Genomic DNA, 16,645 nt, shown 5'->3' on the forward strand with positions numbered 1-16,645 from the left:
TCTCTCATCTTTAACCACTCTAGACCCATGACAAAAAACAGTGGAAGGAAGGAAAGAAAGAAGTAAATTAAGAACTCTAAGTAAAGGGATGAATTGAAGTCTCTGTGGAGTATTACTTACAGGATTATTAAGCCATTTTTTGCCTTATGAGTGTTTCAAAGAAAGTATATCTTTCATTTCATTTTTACAGTTGATGAAATTACCAAATGACTATATGATCACATTTGAGTCTCAAAACAGCCCTAGAAGATAAATAGGAAAGGTACTATTATTTTTCCTCTTTTGTGGATGAAAAAACCAGTGATTTGACCAAAGTCTCCTGGCTGGCAAAAGGCAGTTCAGGTCTGGAACTTAGTCGTCCGTTCTACACCACGTGTTCATTCACCTATGCTGCTGTCTGTGAATAAACTCATGCATTTGGGCAAAATAATATTTATCTAATTTCACATCAACACTGCATATATGTCTTCAAGAATAATGACTCTGTGTTCAAAAATTTGACTCATGTCTGCATTTTTCACCTAGAGTTTTATTTGCTCTTTCTGCAAAAATAACCATCTGCATTTTTTAAAGAGTGCACACCAAATTCAAATGTCTCAAAATATACAACTTTTTACTCATCCAAGAATAAATTATATTCATCATGCTTAGCAAGGACATCATGGGTTTCATTTTCAAAGTACTTTGCAAGCACCAGCTAATTAAGCCTGCCTGCAATCTTCAGCATGAGAGTTGTTTTCAAAATATCTCTCATTCTCCAGGAATGTTCATCACTCTGTCTTATTTATACAAATCAGCACAGTTGTTCCGTTCTTAAAATAAGAAGCTGGAGGCCATGAAATTATTTTGATCAATGCGTGGCAAATACAATTAGCTCAGTGAGCCAAAAATGCCCAGTGACTGGTCTGAAGGACAAAGTGGAACACAGCAGAAGAACTCAAGGCCTTCTAGGTTCTAGATGCTGGATTGTTCCACAAGGTCCTATCTTTCAAAATACAACACAGGCACCTGCTTTGTAGTTGAAAACTTGAAGTGGTTTCCCACTTGGATCATTCTAAACGACATAGCCATTTTCTGTCTTTAAATTTTGTTTTCGATTTCAGCATGGAAATAAACATGAGACCCCTAAAACGTAGTTCCATCCTGGGACACAGTAAATACTCGGGGACCAGGCAGGAAAAGGTAGGGCTTACTCTCAAAAAGCCTGCACAACTGGCCACTGAAGGTCTTATGACAAAACCTCTACTTATTCTATGTCTTAATATGGCTTCCCCGCAGCTATGCCAAGATTCTCAGCATTCTAGTAGCTCTTTTGGGTTAAGGCCAGTGTGAAAATACCTCTTACGGGAGACTAGAAAGACATTAATTCAAGAATATTCTTATCTCTTAAGTATGGATTAGATGCATGTGGAAAACTAGAATTCAAATGTGTGAACTATAGGACAGGTGAGTTTCTTTTCAATGAGTGAACTAAATGTCAAAATGTTCTGGAACTGGGACTCCTGGGCAACTTGAATCACCAAGGGGAAGAAGACATGGAAGGAGAGAGGAGAGAAAAAGTAAGGAAACACTACAGATTCATTTCCCTAATATCACACTTAATATAAGACATAAATGACTACAATGATAAGATTGATGGAGGCACCAGGCGGAGCAGTGGAAATAATAATCGCCCACATGTGTATGTTACTTCAGAGTTTGCAAAGAGCTTCCCCACCTCAGTGGCTCCCTTTGACATTGGAAGGAATTGTTATTCCCATTCTAGAGATGAAGTTTGGAGAGACTAGGTAATTTACTCAAAGTAGCATTTAGTACTTGACAGAGCCAGGAGCCAAAGCCAGAACCTCTGATTTCCAGTCGGCAGCCTGTTCTGCCAGACCACGTGAGAACCCTGGATTCTGAGTGCAAAGCACAGCACTTTAGTCCTTGCTCACCTCTTAATTCCTGCACATTTAGCCAAATAATTTAGATGCTTCAAGTTTCTGCTTCTTTATAGTTAAACGTTATCTTCCCTCTTTATTGGATCCAATGAGACAGTACTCAAGAAAATAGTTCATAAACTGTGAAGTGCTGTATAAATGTAAGGAAGGTATAACTATGTCCGACATAATGAATCGATATCCCTGGGCCTTGCCTTAACAGCTTACAATTAAGCTTTCCTCCCTTCTGTCTGAAAGAACAAAGAATTCCTCCTTCTTTTCAAAGTTAAATCCTCCATCTGTGCTTAAATATTAGACCAACAAATATTCTATGATATTCTATCATCTTAATCTTCATCATCATTTTACAGATAAAGAAGGAAGGCTCAAAAAAATAATTTACCTAAGACTATGCAAATTAATTATGAGAGTCCAGGAAGTCCTGTTTCAGAGCCAATGTCTTTGATCACTGTGCAACACTACCTTGCCAATACTCAGGCAGCTTTCTCTGTTTTCCCCCAGTTGAGTTATCTATTACTACATAACAATCCACCCCAAAATTAAATGGCTTAAAACCAATCCCTTTATTTGTACATAATTCTGCAATCTGTACTGGGCTCAGCTGGGTCTCAATTTGTCAGGAGTCACTCATGTGGCTCCAGAAAGCTGGGAGCTCAGTTGGGGCTGAACCATCCCAGATGGTCTCTCATCTTCCAGGCTTCTCTCCATGTGGCCACTTGTTATTCAGCAGTCCAAACTAGTCTCTAGTCCAAGTCCGAGTTTTTTACAGCTTGACGGATGGCTTCCACAGGAAGACAAATCCCACTGTGCAAGTGCTTACCAAGCCTCTGCTATCATCATGCTTACTAATGTCCCATTGGCCAAAGCAAGCCACAAGGTCAAGGCCAAAGTTACAAAGCATGAAGCCCAGGAGTTGTTGTTCACTGGGATCCATCATTGTTTACATCTCCTCTCTTTCTCTCCATCCTCTCATTTGTTACTTATGCTTTCCCCTCAGCATAGAAAATACTTGTTACTGCCCAAGGCGGGTCGTCTGCCTGCTGCAAGACATGCCAACAGTCAAGAGGCAAAGTTGGGGGGCCAGCCCCGTGGCCGAGTGATTAAGTTCACGCGCTCAGCTTCAGCGGCCCAGGGTTTTGCCCGTTCGGATCCTGGGTGGGAACATGACACTGCTCATCAGGCTATGCTGAGGCGGCGTCCTACATGCCTCAACTAGAAGCACCCACAACTAAAATGTACAACTAGGTACTGGGGGGCTTTGGAGAGAAAAAGGAAAAATAAAATCTTTTTAAAAAGAGGCAAGGTGGTAGGAGAGAAAGAGTTAAATTACAGCTTGCTAGCAAAGGGGAAGATGGCCAACTAATGTCCAAAAGAACCATCTTACAGAGCAAAGACTACAGGCCAGTTATATAAGGGGCTGGTCTCCAGATGGGGGAGGCATCTGGTCTCCAGGTGGAGGAGGCATCTGGTCTTCATGTGGGGCAGACACCTGGTCTTAGTTCCTGATAATCTGTTGTTTTACTGGATATGCATCAGCAAGTGGAGCAGTGCCCTATACACTCATAGGTGTTGGCTATCAGCATAGCCTTTCTGCGCAGGGGTTATCACATTCCTAAGGAACTCAAAAGAACAAAGTTATCAACTTATCGCAGCTGGGTTAGTTAATCAGAGGTCACTCAAAGTTACAGTATGGTTTCTTTTCTACAATATGGCTTCACTTATGTTAACCTTGTGCTGAGTTGCTACCATTTGGATGGTCACAATTAAATACAAATACAAACCTCTTGTGATTGCACATTCCCTGTTAGCTACCATCCTACTCTCATTCCTTTCATAGCCAGCCTTCTTAAAAGAATGGTCTACACTCAGTATCTTCACTTCATCACTGCCCATGTACTCCCCAGGCAATGCAGAGTGGCCTCCACCAACACCATTGCACCCAAACTACTCTCCCTCAACTCTCCAATAACCTCTGTATTTCCAAAGGCAATGGAAAATTCCCTGGCCTTGTTTACTTTGACCTTTCTGTGGCATTTAACACTTTCCTCTTCTTATGTGACTTTCCTTTCTCTCATCCTTTGTTTCTTTAGCTCTTCCCATTTTCTAATGGCAGCTTAAGGTCTTCACTCACCAGGGTTCTGGCTCCTGCCTTCTGCTATACTCATTGTGTTGCTTCTCTTGCTAATAGTTCTCAAACTATATCTCTAGTCCCAGACTCTATGCTTACCAGCAGATCTGTTTATCCAAGTACATCTCTACTCAAATTCAGCAAATCCAAAATTAATTCATCATGTTTCTTCTAAAACCAGATCCTCCTCTTGTAATCCCTTATCTTGGTGATTAACACCACCTTTTACCCAGTTGCTCAAATTAGAAATGTGATAACCCAAGACTCTTCCTTCTCTTCTTTCCATAATACCCCACAGGTCACTAAGTCTAATCTGTTCTGCCTATAAAGATTTCTCAGAACTATCCAGAGATGTGCTGGTAAATGTTTAACAATCAACTTTGGAGAAGGGAAGGTAGCGTTTCATGATTTCCATGGTGTAATCCTCCCACCATGGCTCATTTCAAGCTGTCAACATGACATGACTGGACAGAACTGGTAAGAGATGCACAGTAGTACACATTAAGTAGTATTTCCACCTGCAGATATGGCAGGTATAAATAACCTCAAGAGAGTAGGTAACAGTAAAATGTAGTAAAAAAGTATGAAGTGATGAGTTTTGAGTATTTCCTTTATTTTTCATATAATTAATTTAGTTATGTGTATATAATTTAATTTTTAATGATGGCTTGGTTTAACAATCAGCTCACAAAATCCCTGGAAATTTAACAATGGACTCTCATGAGCCTCTCTTCTCCATTTCCAGGACCATAGCAAAAATTTAAGGCTCTGATCACTTCTCATCTTGATATTGCAATTTTCTCCTCATAAGTCTTTCTGCTAGTCTATCCCCCACACGGCTTTCTAACACGACCCTTTCTAACATCCGAATCTGATTTTATCACTCCCCTACTTATCATCATTCGTTGAGTTCCCATTGCTTTTTAGCTGGAGCTTAAAATTCCTAGTTTAAAACATAAGGACTAGCCTTGTTTTTGAGCCTGGTCTCCCTCTGCTCCCCCCGTTAACACCCTAGTGGCTCAGACACACACTGTCTTCGGTCTGAGACCTTCACCTACGCTGCTTCTACCCTCTAGATTGCCTTCTTCTTTCGTACGGCTAACTACTACTGATTGGCTTCGCATCTCAGTCAAGAACTACCTTCTCTGAAAGTCTTCTCTGCACAGGAGCAATATAGCATCGTGGTTAAGAACACAGACAAAAAATCAAACAACCAGGTCTCAAAAATCAGCTCTGCCACTTAGCTGTGAAACTTTGAACACATCACTTAACCTTAGTTTCCTTACTAGTAAAGTGATGAAAATCCAGAGCTACCTTGTAGGATTGCTGAGAAGACTCAAAGAGTTATTATGTACAAAGCCCTCAGAATAGTGCCTAGATCTTAGGATTTAGTACATGTTAGCTATACTAACCACCTAATTTTAAATGCTTCTTATCTGTATTTCCATTGCATTATAGACACACTCATCACGTTATACTGAATCATTAATTTGCTTGACTTCCTCCTTTGTAACTCTTCCAACAAGAACCATGTAGCCTTGTGCTTGGGCAGTGTCTAATAAGTGCTCAATAAATGAATGAGAGTGAATGAGTGGTGCAAGCTCTGGCCCACTGGATACATGTTCTTCTTAACACATTCACCTGCATTAGATTTAAGAAAAGTAAAGGGAATTTGTGAGATCCTGTGATCAAATTAAAGGGAAATACTCTCTCAAATTTCATTAGCAATACATATTGCTATAAAAACTAAAATCAAAGGATATCAGTCTTAAAATCCACCACACTTTTGATGTTTCTTGCTTCCCCTTTCTGTTGCTACAGTTTATAAGAAAATGCAGTAACAGTCTTTTGGCCTAATTCCATTGCTTTTTGTGATGGATGTAGGAAAGACTCCTGGCATTAAAGGGAGCTTTGGTAAATGTGTTGGCAAAACAGACTTTAAATATTCCACTAGAAAGTCATTCTGACCTCACAGCACAACTTAAATTATATTATTTTCTGAGGCTCCAGGTTGTTTATCCAAGAATCACAATTTGACTTTTATGGAAGATGAGAGAAGAATAAAAATTTATTAAGAACCTCCCAGGTATCAGCCATTTTTACAAGTATTATTTCTTCTAATCTTCACAAAATTGAATTCGATATTATATTTGTCAGTGTTCTCCAGAGAAACAGAGAAAGCGAGATGTATTATGAGGAACTGGCTCAGGCAGTTACGGACACTGATAAGTTCCATGATTTGCAAGATGGAGACCCAGGAAACACGATGGTGTTATACAACTCTCTAGTCCTTGTCCTAAGGCCTGAGCACCGGGGCACTGATGGTGTATGTCCCAGTCTGAGGTCAAGAGAAGACCTATGTCCCAGTCCAAACAGTGAGGCTGAGAAAGCAAATTCTCCCTTACTCCACCTTTTTGTTCTGTTCAGGTCCTCAACAGATTGGATGAAGCCCACTCACCCTGGAAAGGGCAATCTGATTTATGCAGTCCACTGATTCAAATGCTAATCTCTCCTGGAAACACCCTCGCAGGCACACCAGACATAATGTTTAATCAGATATCTGAGCAGCCACAACCCAGTCAAGTTGTCACATAAAATTAACCTTCGCAGATGCTATCCCCATTTTTAGATGGGGAATCTGAGGCTCAGAGGGTTAAGTAACTTGCCAAAGGTTACATAGATAGCAACTGCTGGTCCAAGTTCAAATATGTGATTTCTAACCCCAAAGCACCATGTTCCTTCTACTAAACCAGGAGTTCTCGATCAGCGTGATTTTGCCCTCCAGGGGGCACTTGGCACTGTCTGGAGACATTTTTGGTTGTCGTAACTGGTGGGGGATGGGGATCTTGCTGCTGATATCTACTGGGTAGAATTCAGAGCTGCTGCTGAACATCCTACAAGGCACAGGACTGCCCCTACAACAAAGAATTATCCAGTCCAAAATGTTGATAGTGCCAAGATAAAGAAACCCTACACTAAGCTATACTAATTTGTATTTTTATAGTTTTCCAAAACAGCAGAATAGTAATAATATGCTGATCTAAAATATGAATGACTATAGTTCCATAAATCTAATAAATCCTGGTGGAATGAATGAATGAATGTTAAATTCTGAAATATACAGGAAGGAGACTGCATTTTTCAATGACTCTTCACAATGAGCGCTCATTAAGAGAATAAAATATTTTAAATTATCATCAATAATAGAGATAGAAAATAGATTCTACTTATTTTCCCAAAGTATAAAATATCATATATAAAACTTTTTTGTTTGATACAATAAAATTGCAGAATATATTTTTAGTGTTTAGTGTTTAAGGAAAAAAAGCAGCAGTTTCTGGTTCATGGGAGTCATAGAATTATTTCCAATTTTAGAATTATAAAATGTTAGAGCAGGAGGATCTCTAGGTCAACCACTTCATTGTCTATCACTGAAGAAAAATGTATCTAAGAAAGGGTAAGTGACTTGCCCATGGTCTCTTGGCCCATCAAGGACAGTGCTGGAGCCGATATCCAGCTCTCCTAACAATTTAATGTTTTTTTCATTCTAGAAGTGTTAGAGATGGTGGCAGGGCTGTATGTTTTTATTTAAACATGTTCTTCATTCAAGGGTGTTGATGAAAATAATCCATAACCAATCTATAAATGAAAATTTGGGTGAGTTTAGTCTGAGCTAAAATCTGAGGACCATGGCCTGGGGCCTTTCTTCCTGAAGGAAGAAAGGGCACTGAAGAAGTGGGGTGCACAGAGTGGTTATATACCCCCATACAGGACGTTTCACATATGATTGAAATGTCCCTCCCACAATAGTCACAAGATTGCCCTGTCGGCACAGCACTTGATGGACACAGCAGGTAGTGGGTCTGCTTTCTTGGAGGGCATAGCAGGAGGCAAGTCTATTGTCTCGAGCTGGGCAGTCACAGGTGGCGCAGCAATCAGTTCCCAGCCTAAGGAAAGATGCTTAATCCTTAAGGAATGCCAACGTTGGGAGGGGGAGGGAAGTTGCACCTTTATCTCTAGGGCCTTTGTTCTTGACATAGGGAATCTCTAAAGCAGATATACAATGCATGCTCAACAGCCTCGGTCAGGCCCTTTAGGAAAGGCAAGGTCAGGCCGAATAAGGTTTACATAAAATGGCTTCCTCATATACTCCAATATATCCTATTACTTGCCATTTTTATTTGTCAAGGGAAATTGAATTTCTATGCTTTTGCCTTGTTTAGACTATAAAAAGCATTATTGAGAGGGACTTTTGATATCAAATAACCCAACCGACCTTCTATGCCTTTTTCACCCCAACACAGAAAAATGTATCAGCCATGTAGGCAATAGGTTAAACCTTAAAATGTTTGGAGCCTTTATTTAAAAGCCCAAAGTGAATTCTGAATTTTTCCCAGTACTGGTTTTGGGGGATTTTTTCTTCTTCCCTACTTCTTTGTGTAAGAGGTAAATGAGATCTTTGTTTGCAAAAGATCCGGGACAGCACCGGAGCAGGAGCCAGGGAAGCTGGGTTCAAGCCCAGGTCCCCATCTGAACAGCTCTGTGACCTAGAGCACGTCTGTCAGAGCCCTTCTAGGCCTGCTCTTCATCTGCCACGTCATGCGGTTGTTGCAAAGGTCAAATAAGATGACATTCTATCTGTAAATCTGTTCGGTAAACTCGAGGCGCTTGATAATACCAACTTCCAGTATCTGTTCTACACCATTGCTAGTTCTAAACAAAGTTCATTTAAGGATATAGATGATGTAACACACATTCCACTGTAGGTACTCTGCATTTCTACGTAAGTTATATATAGTCATTTTCAGAGGGGTCCCTTAGAGGAATTAAACTTAATTCTCCAAGCTGAGTACATGGTATTTTCATTAAAACTAGAATAGATTAGATTATTTATGGTTATATAAGGTCATAAATGATTTGAGTTTTTCCCCCATGCTCAATCCCAAATCACTTTCTCCGTGCAGCTTTACTCTCCATCCTTCCAACACACTGTTCCCCAGTCCAGGTCCCACCCTGCAGGGTTGGAATAGTGATAAAGGCGAGAATGTGTTCTTATTTGTTTCTAACATGATAAGAAAGTCTGTGCTAGCATCTATAGCCTCCTTTTCTTCAATAAAACCTTTATTTGCGAATGGAATTAGAACAAAAGACCCACGGTAGTTTCTATGTGTCCTGAATAATAATAATAATATTACTAATAAATAAAGGGAATATAAATCAGATGAAGAAACGGAAATCATTTGTTGATTAAGCGGGGTAGATGAAACATATGCATATATTGCCACTCCCTGCTAAAATTCCAGTATAATGATAGGAAAAGAAAAATAACAATATAAACACACAACGACAAAGGGACAAAAAGAAGATAAAAGATATCAGCAAATTTTTAGGAGGTGGAAAGCAGTTGGAAGAACAGGGAAGGCTGAAACCGAAGGGTTTTCAGAGAAGGGTGCCAGAGATGAAGAAGTCAATTCCCACTGCAGAACCCGGAAAAGTTCAAGCATTGGAGGCCCCAGCTAATTTGGAAGGCTAGGTGAGGGTAGAAGCTGAAATCAGGAGGACTGGTTGAAAGCCTATCAGATAAACAGATAAACCTTCCTCATGCCTGCACAGCCAGAGGACTTCCCATTTCACCCAACAGGAAAGACAAGGTTGTTCTGGGGCCCTGGCTCGAGATAGGCACCGTGGAGGGTGGGATGTGGCACCGTCCAGAAAGCTGGGGACGAAGGGAAGGTCAGTGTATGCACCGGGAGATCTCCCGTCCCTTCACTCATTTGTCTCACAGAATGCTAGCAGCCAGGCTTATACTCCCCTCTCCAAGGTAGGAGATAGGAAGAACTTCTCTAGAAAAACATGTCTCCCCAAAAGAAAAGATCTGACAGCGACACTTCGGGTGCCCCATCAAAACTGCTACGCTCCTGCCTCAGCCCGTGTAAAACAAAGACCAAAACAAACAAACTAGGAAAAAAAAGAATATGGGCATAGAAAATGCATGGTGCAGAGGCAATTTCCAAGGTGTATACACAGTGCTGACCAAATCAAACCCACCTGCAGACCACCGCCAGCTCACAGACTACCGATGTGAAACCTCTAAATTAGATGAACTTGGTGGCCCCTGAAGGGAGTGCAATGTCTCATTCCTAAAAATCTTCACTACATTTATGTTTCTCCGCACCAAAGAGACAATTCATCTAAATGCCACATTACTTCACCTGGTGCCCTTTACCTTCACTGTGAACACTCACAAATCTTAAGACCCAAGATCTTCATAGAACCTTTATTCAAGGAAGCACAGTCGTAAACAGAGAGAGGTTCTGCTGAACACAGCTGGGCCAAAAAGTCAAGGAGTCATTCTCACAGGGACACAACTGGGTCAAAACTGTCATTAATCTGTCTTTTCAGACACGCTAGTCGACAAAGACAACAATTGCCTTTAAATACAGAGTATCAAACTCAATATTTGCTAAGAAAATTATCTTTTAATCTTTTATAAGGAACTTTTATCCACCGCTGCTAATTATCTTCTTGGTTCACAGATCTAGAAAGCATGAAGACGGTGCTTTTTTTCCTATACATTTTGGGAACCACTGCAGCAATCCCGGTAAGTACCTTCTCTTCTGTTATTACATCTCTCCCTCCTGACGGTTAGTTTAGAAATCCTCCATTTAAAAGAAAATGTTCTTATATAGTGGTTTGAAATTCTCTTTTTTATTTTAATCACAATATTTTTTGCCCAAGCAGGGAATGGATGACTAGAAAAATTGAGATGTTACTTTTTTAAAAAATATTTCTTTCAGAACTATCGAGTTTTACACTTGCAATAAATATGCAGCTGAAAGTGTTGATTACCAGTTTATTAGCCAAGGAATATGCCCAAATACTGAAAAGAACTTCTCCTGTAGAAGCTCATCTAAGAAATTAGTATAAAAAATCTTGGAGTGCATACCCACACTCTCCGGCAGCGTTTTCTTCAAGATCAAATACACACTGGTTGAGAAATTCCAAGTCTATAATAAAAACAGGAACCTGTGGGTTGGGGGCAGAAAATGGGATGGTAATCATAAGTTGGCTCCTAGCTCATCCGTGGGGGTCTATCCAAGCAAACATACTGAAAGCAGACAAGACTAGAACATTCTTTGCTTCATGGTCAGATATATTGGCCTCACCATTCACACAGCAATAAATCAGCCATATACAAATCAGATCATCTGAGATCATGTCAGCAGCTTCAAAATAACCTGAAAGTTAAAAAAAGAAAATGGACCCAGGGCTTGCAGCATCATTTGGATGTTCCCCCCAAACGATCCACATCATCCTTAATCAAACTAAAGGATTTGTGCCATTTTTCCTTTCTCACCACATAGAAGAATCAGTCTCCTTTAAATAGACAAAGCAATTTATCTCTTGTCCCTTCTCTGCCTCCCTCTCTGTGTCAAAGATTCTGTCCTTGCCTTTTGGATAGCTGGTGTCTAGCTTCTGGGTGACAGATATGTCAGCAAACACAAATGCCATGCCATCCAAGCCAAGCAGTTCCTGGAAAACAAAATTTATGATCACCTCAAAGAACCATGCTTAAGTAGCGTGGAGCTACTCCAGCTGAAATTATACATTCTCCTCGGAAATTACGAAAGTGGGATAAAGCATGTTCAGCACAGAGAGGAGCTCCCACAGAACCGCTGTTTTCTACTGTGTTTTGCCCTTGCAGCTGTTGCCGCCACGTAAATAGGCAGCAAAGTGTCTTAGCATCAAATGTTTGAATGACACACCTGCATACAGACACATTCCAGATGTTTCCTTTTTAGGACAGTTTCTTATCATACTGACACAGTCAAGTGCTGAAAAGCTAAAACTCTTCACATAGGATTTATCTGTTAAAAATCTTGTATCACTTTCCCCCCCTACCTGAATTCTCCAGAAGTCAGTGGATTCTGTGTGGTTAGGAGATTCCACACAGATTTTCACAAGGTACGTTCTTATAAATACAGATGGGGGCATGATGATAAAACAGAATTTCATTTTCAGAAAATTTCTGAAAGAAGATAAGCTGCCATGTTTTTTGTGCATTTCTTCCATTTGGGGCAGGGGGAATGAAGAGGAAGGGAGCAGAGAGGGGGAGCAGTTCTCCACTATAAAATCTAAAATCCCCTCCATCTCTTGCCTTCCATGATGCCCCCACTGGCAACTTGCCAAACTGGTCATCATTCTTTCTCCTCTTCCCGCTTAAAAATGGTTTCTTTGGAAACATTTTCAAATATTATTACTCCTTTTAGCAGGTAATAAGCAAGAGAGCAAACCAAATCTAAAATAAATCCTATAATCCATGGCTTTCTTTATATTACACAATCAGCACTACAGGACCTGTTAATGGAGTAAAGATGAGTCAATCCAAGTAGAATCTGAGTTTTACTTATACCTGGATCTGTCTGACATCTGGGTGCCCACAGCATCTCTCAGAGGAAGATCTATGGTGATATACGCCTAAGATGCCAGACAGTTCATCTTCTTACCACTGGATGCTATTACTACTAGCAATAGTAATTTTTCACTTGGGTAACTCCCTAAAATTCACAAAATATTTTATGTACATGACCTTATCTTGATATCTCTGCTCACTTTGCCTTGAGAGATGACAGAGTGGAGATTAACAATTTGTCACACCACAGTTAGATAATAAATAGCAGAGTCAAGACTTGAAGGGAAGGTCTCTTATCTCGAAGTACAGTTGTTCAACTTCTCCGTTATGTCTCACTGCTCAGCTCTTCATCTACGCCTGCTGTCTTCCCAGAAATAGACAGAGCCATCCCTCTAGTGGAAATAATACTCCACAGCCGCTCCTCCCTACTTCACACGGTGCCCTTTATTCACACAGTTTTTTAATTAGTTCTAGATTAAATTGTTTTTTATTAAAAGACTTCTTGATGGATGTAAGGCTGATAGTGTTAAGAAAGTAAACAAATATTAATTAAAAGGTTTATAACCTTTTCTGCTAATTATCAGTGAGTACTTAAAAGTTAACTTTAAGAAAACATACAATGCTATATCCTGTGGTTAGTTTAATTTAACTTCAACTTTCTGCTAAACAACACTTTTCAAAATTATAAAGCATGAATGCTTTGTAAAAGTTTGAAAAACACAGAAAAATAATTCCAAAAATCAAAGGTTGCTCTATTTTCACCCAGTTTCTGCATATATATAACTTTTTCTTAACCTTGATTGGGATTCTGTTTTCCCTTAAGATTATGTTCTATACATTTGTTTGTATCCTTAAGAATCCTAAAAAATATTTTCAATTGATGTTATAAATGAATTATATTGCTACTATTAATCATGACAATAAAAGAGTAGCTAGAAATTTAAACATTAACATATGGACATGAATAATACAAACCATTGTTTAATTTTTTCAGGCAAACGTAAGATTCCTATCTGATCATTCCCAACCAACCGCTGATCCCTTGAGTTCTGTACAACAGGCTGAATCACTGGTAACACCTGATGACACTACAGTCTCCATTTTCAGGGTTGAAGATTCAGAAAATGAAAAGGAAACTGCAGCATCCACAGAAGACCATCCAAACCATGGGGTAAAAGTAGCCTAGTTGTGCTAATATAATTTTTAATTCTCCAAAGGTCTCAATCTCAAAGCATGGTCACAGATATTACCTCATTCTCATCTCTGTTTAATTTTTTTAAAGATGATGATCACTTCAAAATTCTACTCACTAGAAGAATTGTGAGAACTAATGAGTTTCACTCCTTTGGCTAAGGTGCTATATAATTGTTTTATTTCATAAAATTCAAATTCAGGTAAAACTTGTAGCTATAGAAGGTGAAGAACATCATAAATAAGTTTACATGATATCATGTAAGAAAAAGAATAATAAATATTAGATGTTGGCTTATGGACTGTAAATACGATGTAGATATTACATTATCATTCGTTTCAAGAATAAACTTTGTTTCTTTTAAGGCTGAAAAATCTTCAATATTAAAGTCAAAGGAGGAAAACTATGACCAGTCAGCAGATCAGGACCAGAGTTATAGCCAAGAGCTGGGATTACAGGATCAAGAAGAAAGTGAAAGTGACTTAAGTGAGAATTTAGAGAATTCACCATCTAAAGATACATTGGATCTAAAAGAAGATATAAGTGAGCCTCAAAAGAAGAAACTCCCAGAGAACGTTGACTTCCTTGCTCCTGAAGTTAGTTCCACTGCAGACTCTAACCAACAGGAAAGCATCACAATGACAGAGGAAAACCAAGAACAGCCTGTAAATACTTCTTATCCTCAATTAAACAGGAGCAGTGAACATAGCCAAGACCTAAGTGATCCAGGAAACCAAGAGCAGGATCCAAATACTGCCGATGGAGAAGAGGAAGAGGAACAAGAGACAGGTGAAGTTGCTACCTACAATGACAACCAAGAAGGAGGGAGAGAACTTCCCAAGGAGCATGCTGACAGCAAGCAGGAAGGGGAGAACACCCAATCTGATGATATTTTGGAAGAGTCCAACCAACCAACTCAGGAAAGCAAGATGCAGAAAGATGAATTGGAGCAGAGTAACCAAGAACAAGAACAGAATGACTCCAAAGCAGAAGTGGAAGAAGAAACTGCATCAAAAATTAATAAGCACAATCAAGATACTGAACAGCAGAGCCAAGAGGGAAAACCTGGCCTTGAATTTATCAGCAACCACGAGGAGATGGATAAAAAGACTGTTTCTGAGGCTTTGCTCGTAGATCCTACTGATGACGGTAACACCATAGCCAGAAAGCATGGGGCTGATGATGATGGTGATGATGGCCCCAGACACGATGCAAGTGACGACTACTTCATCCCAAGCGAAGACTTCCTGGAGGCTGAAAGAGCTCAATCCATTAGCTATCACATCCGATATGAGGAGGAAAGGGAAAGAGCACTTGAGAATGAGAATGTAGACACCAATGAACCTGGAGAACACCAAGAGGTGAGATTATTGACAATGATGCTTGTCCAATAAGGCAGTTGGCTTTATGGAGAAACAGCCATGACCTCTACTGTGCTCTCACAGCCTCCTGTGCTTATCTCTATCAGTACATTACTAGAATATATTACAATTGTTTATTTTCCTTTGCATCCTCATCATTAGGCTGAAAATGCCTGTTTTATTTGAGTTTTCCTGGACGCAGACCCTGGGTTTTAGCACAGTTTATTTGAGAAGTTCAGGGAACAAAGAGGAGTGGAGAAGTGATACAGGGAAGGAAAGGAAGTTAATCAAAGGTACATCAATCATTAAAACCACATTCCTCTGACTATCCCATTTGGAGTGTAAGAGAGCTGAGGCATTTATACAGGTGAAGAACTTCTAGGAGGGGTGTTAATTCCCCAATACTTCCAGTCTGTCATTTGAGCAGGCCAGATAGATTTCCATGGTTTTCCAGGCACAGAGATGCAGATGTTGGCAGTTGACAGTCCCTAGAGCTAACTAGAATGGTAAATTCTGACAGATATGAGGGATGGGAGACACTGACAACTGCTGCACAAATGCCTCGACAGCAGGTGCCATGTCACATTCAAGGTGAATCACAATGTCTACAAAAGGCCTCTAACATAATAAAAGATTCATCAATGTTTGTTGATTTAGCTACAAAAATTAAGAACAAAGGCTTCAGCTACAACTTTATTAAGCAAACACACACCAAAATGATCATCGGGAAACTACAGCGGGTGGGAGTGAGGGAGAAGCATATTGTTATCTGGCTATTTAATCATTTGGAGCTTTCATGCAAAACCTGGCGGTCAGCCACCAGGAGGACTTGACACAGCTTTCGGTGTGGTCAAAGTCAAGAGAAACCTCGATGACGGAGAATTCTGTTGCTATTCTAAGGTAGGAGTTTTCTTACACTTTAGCAACCTTTACCAACAGCTCCATAGAGATTACTGATGTAACCACATCTTCACTACAGAACTGCATGATGACACCACATTTCCACTGTCTTCCCAAATCCAGAGAGGAGGGTCCAAGTCTGCTGCTGACGTTTTACTGAGTAACCCCCTGAGATAAAGCACCGAATCCAGTTGATGAAGTTACAAAATGACTCCGGTTCTCAAAGGGTTACTGTCTATTTTCACAGTGTGGCTGGTGTCTCTCTTTGAGATCTGAAATGATTTGGGTATGAAAAGTTCTGTGAAGGTATACATAGTGGTATACAGAGGAAATAGAAATTATGTAACAGCTTTTCTCTAACTGGACTTCAACTTCTGCTCTTGTTGTTATAAAGGCCAAGACAGCAGAGAGCTCACCGATCGAAGATGAAAGTTCAAGTGAAGGCAACATGAGGGTGCATGGTGTTGGTGAGTACAGGCTAAGCAAGCTGTTTGTGACAACATCAAAGAGGAGAAGGAATTGGCCACCTTGGGCTGTCCCCGTCCCTTCATTTGTGACCACTGCACAGAATTTTTCCTCTCCCCAATCCTCCCCAAAGAAATGTTCCCATAAATTGTTGACATTCCCTTGTGCACATTTGATATACAACTATGGGTAAATGTGTTTACAAACTGGAAGTTCTATTGAAATATTGATAGAATTCTTTTTCTC

General features: G+C 40.0%; 1 protein-coding gene and 1 long non-coding RNA gene across 8 annotated transcripts in view; one reads left to right on the forward strand and one right to left on the reverse strand.

The window, feature by feature from the left end:
* Positions 1-16,645, reverse strand: part of LOC103543460 (uncharacterized) — a 41,153-nt gene that overhangs the window by 17,052 nt on the left and 7,456 nt on the right. The gene's annotated exons all lie outside the window — the stretch shown is intronic.
* The window catches only part of SPARCL1 (SPARC like 1), a 43,377-nt gene that overhangs the window by 15,419 nt on the left and 11,313 nt on the right, over positions 1-16,645 (forward strand). For 4 of the 6 annotated variants that reach the window (XM_070614344.1, XM_070614348.1, XM_070614342.1 and 1 more), the window contains 4 exons: positions 10,605-10,669; positions 13,476-13,652; positions 14,039-15,034; positions 16,329-16,401. In XM_070614344.1, the coding sequence (XP_070470445.1) occupies positions 10,616-10,669; positions 13,476-13,652; positions 14,039-15,034; positions 16,329-16,401 (1,300 nt within the window). In that variant the 5' untranslated portion in view covers positions 10,605-10,615. Of the gene's footprint in view, positions 1-4,366; positions 4,546-10,604; positions 10,670-13,475; positions 13,653-14,038; positions 15,035-16,328; positions 16,402-16,645 lie in introns of all 6 variants that reach the window. The other 2 variants (XM_070614345.1, XM_070614346.1) reach the window with 1 other exon arrangement.

The sequence above is a fragment of the Equus przewalskii genome, chromosome 3 (genome assembly GCF_037783145.1).
Source record: "Equus przewalskii isolate Varuska chromosome 3, EquPr2, whole genome shotgun sequence".
In the NCBI taxonomy this organism is placed as follows: domain Eukaryota; kingdom Metazoa; phylum Chordata; class Mammalia; order Perissodactyla; family Equidae; genus Equus; species Equus przewalskii.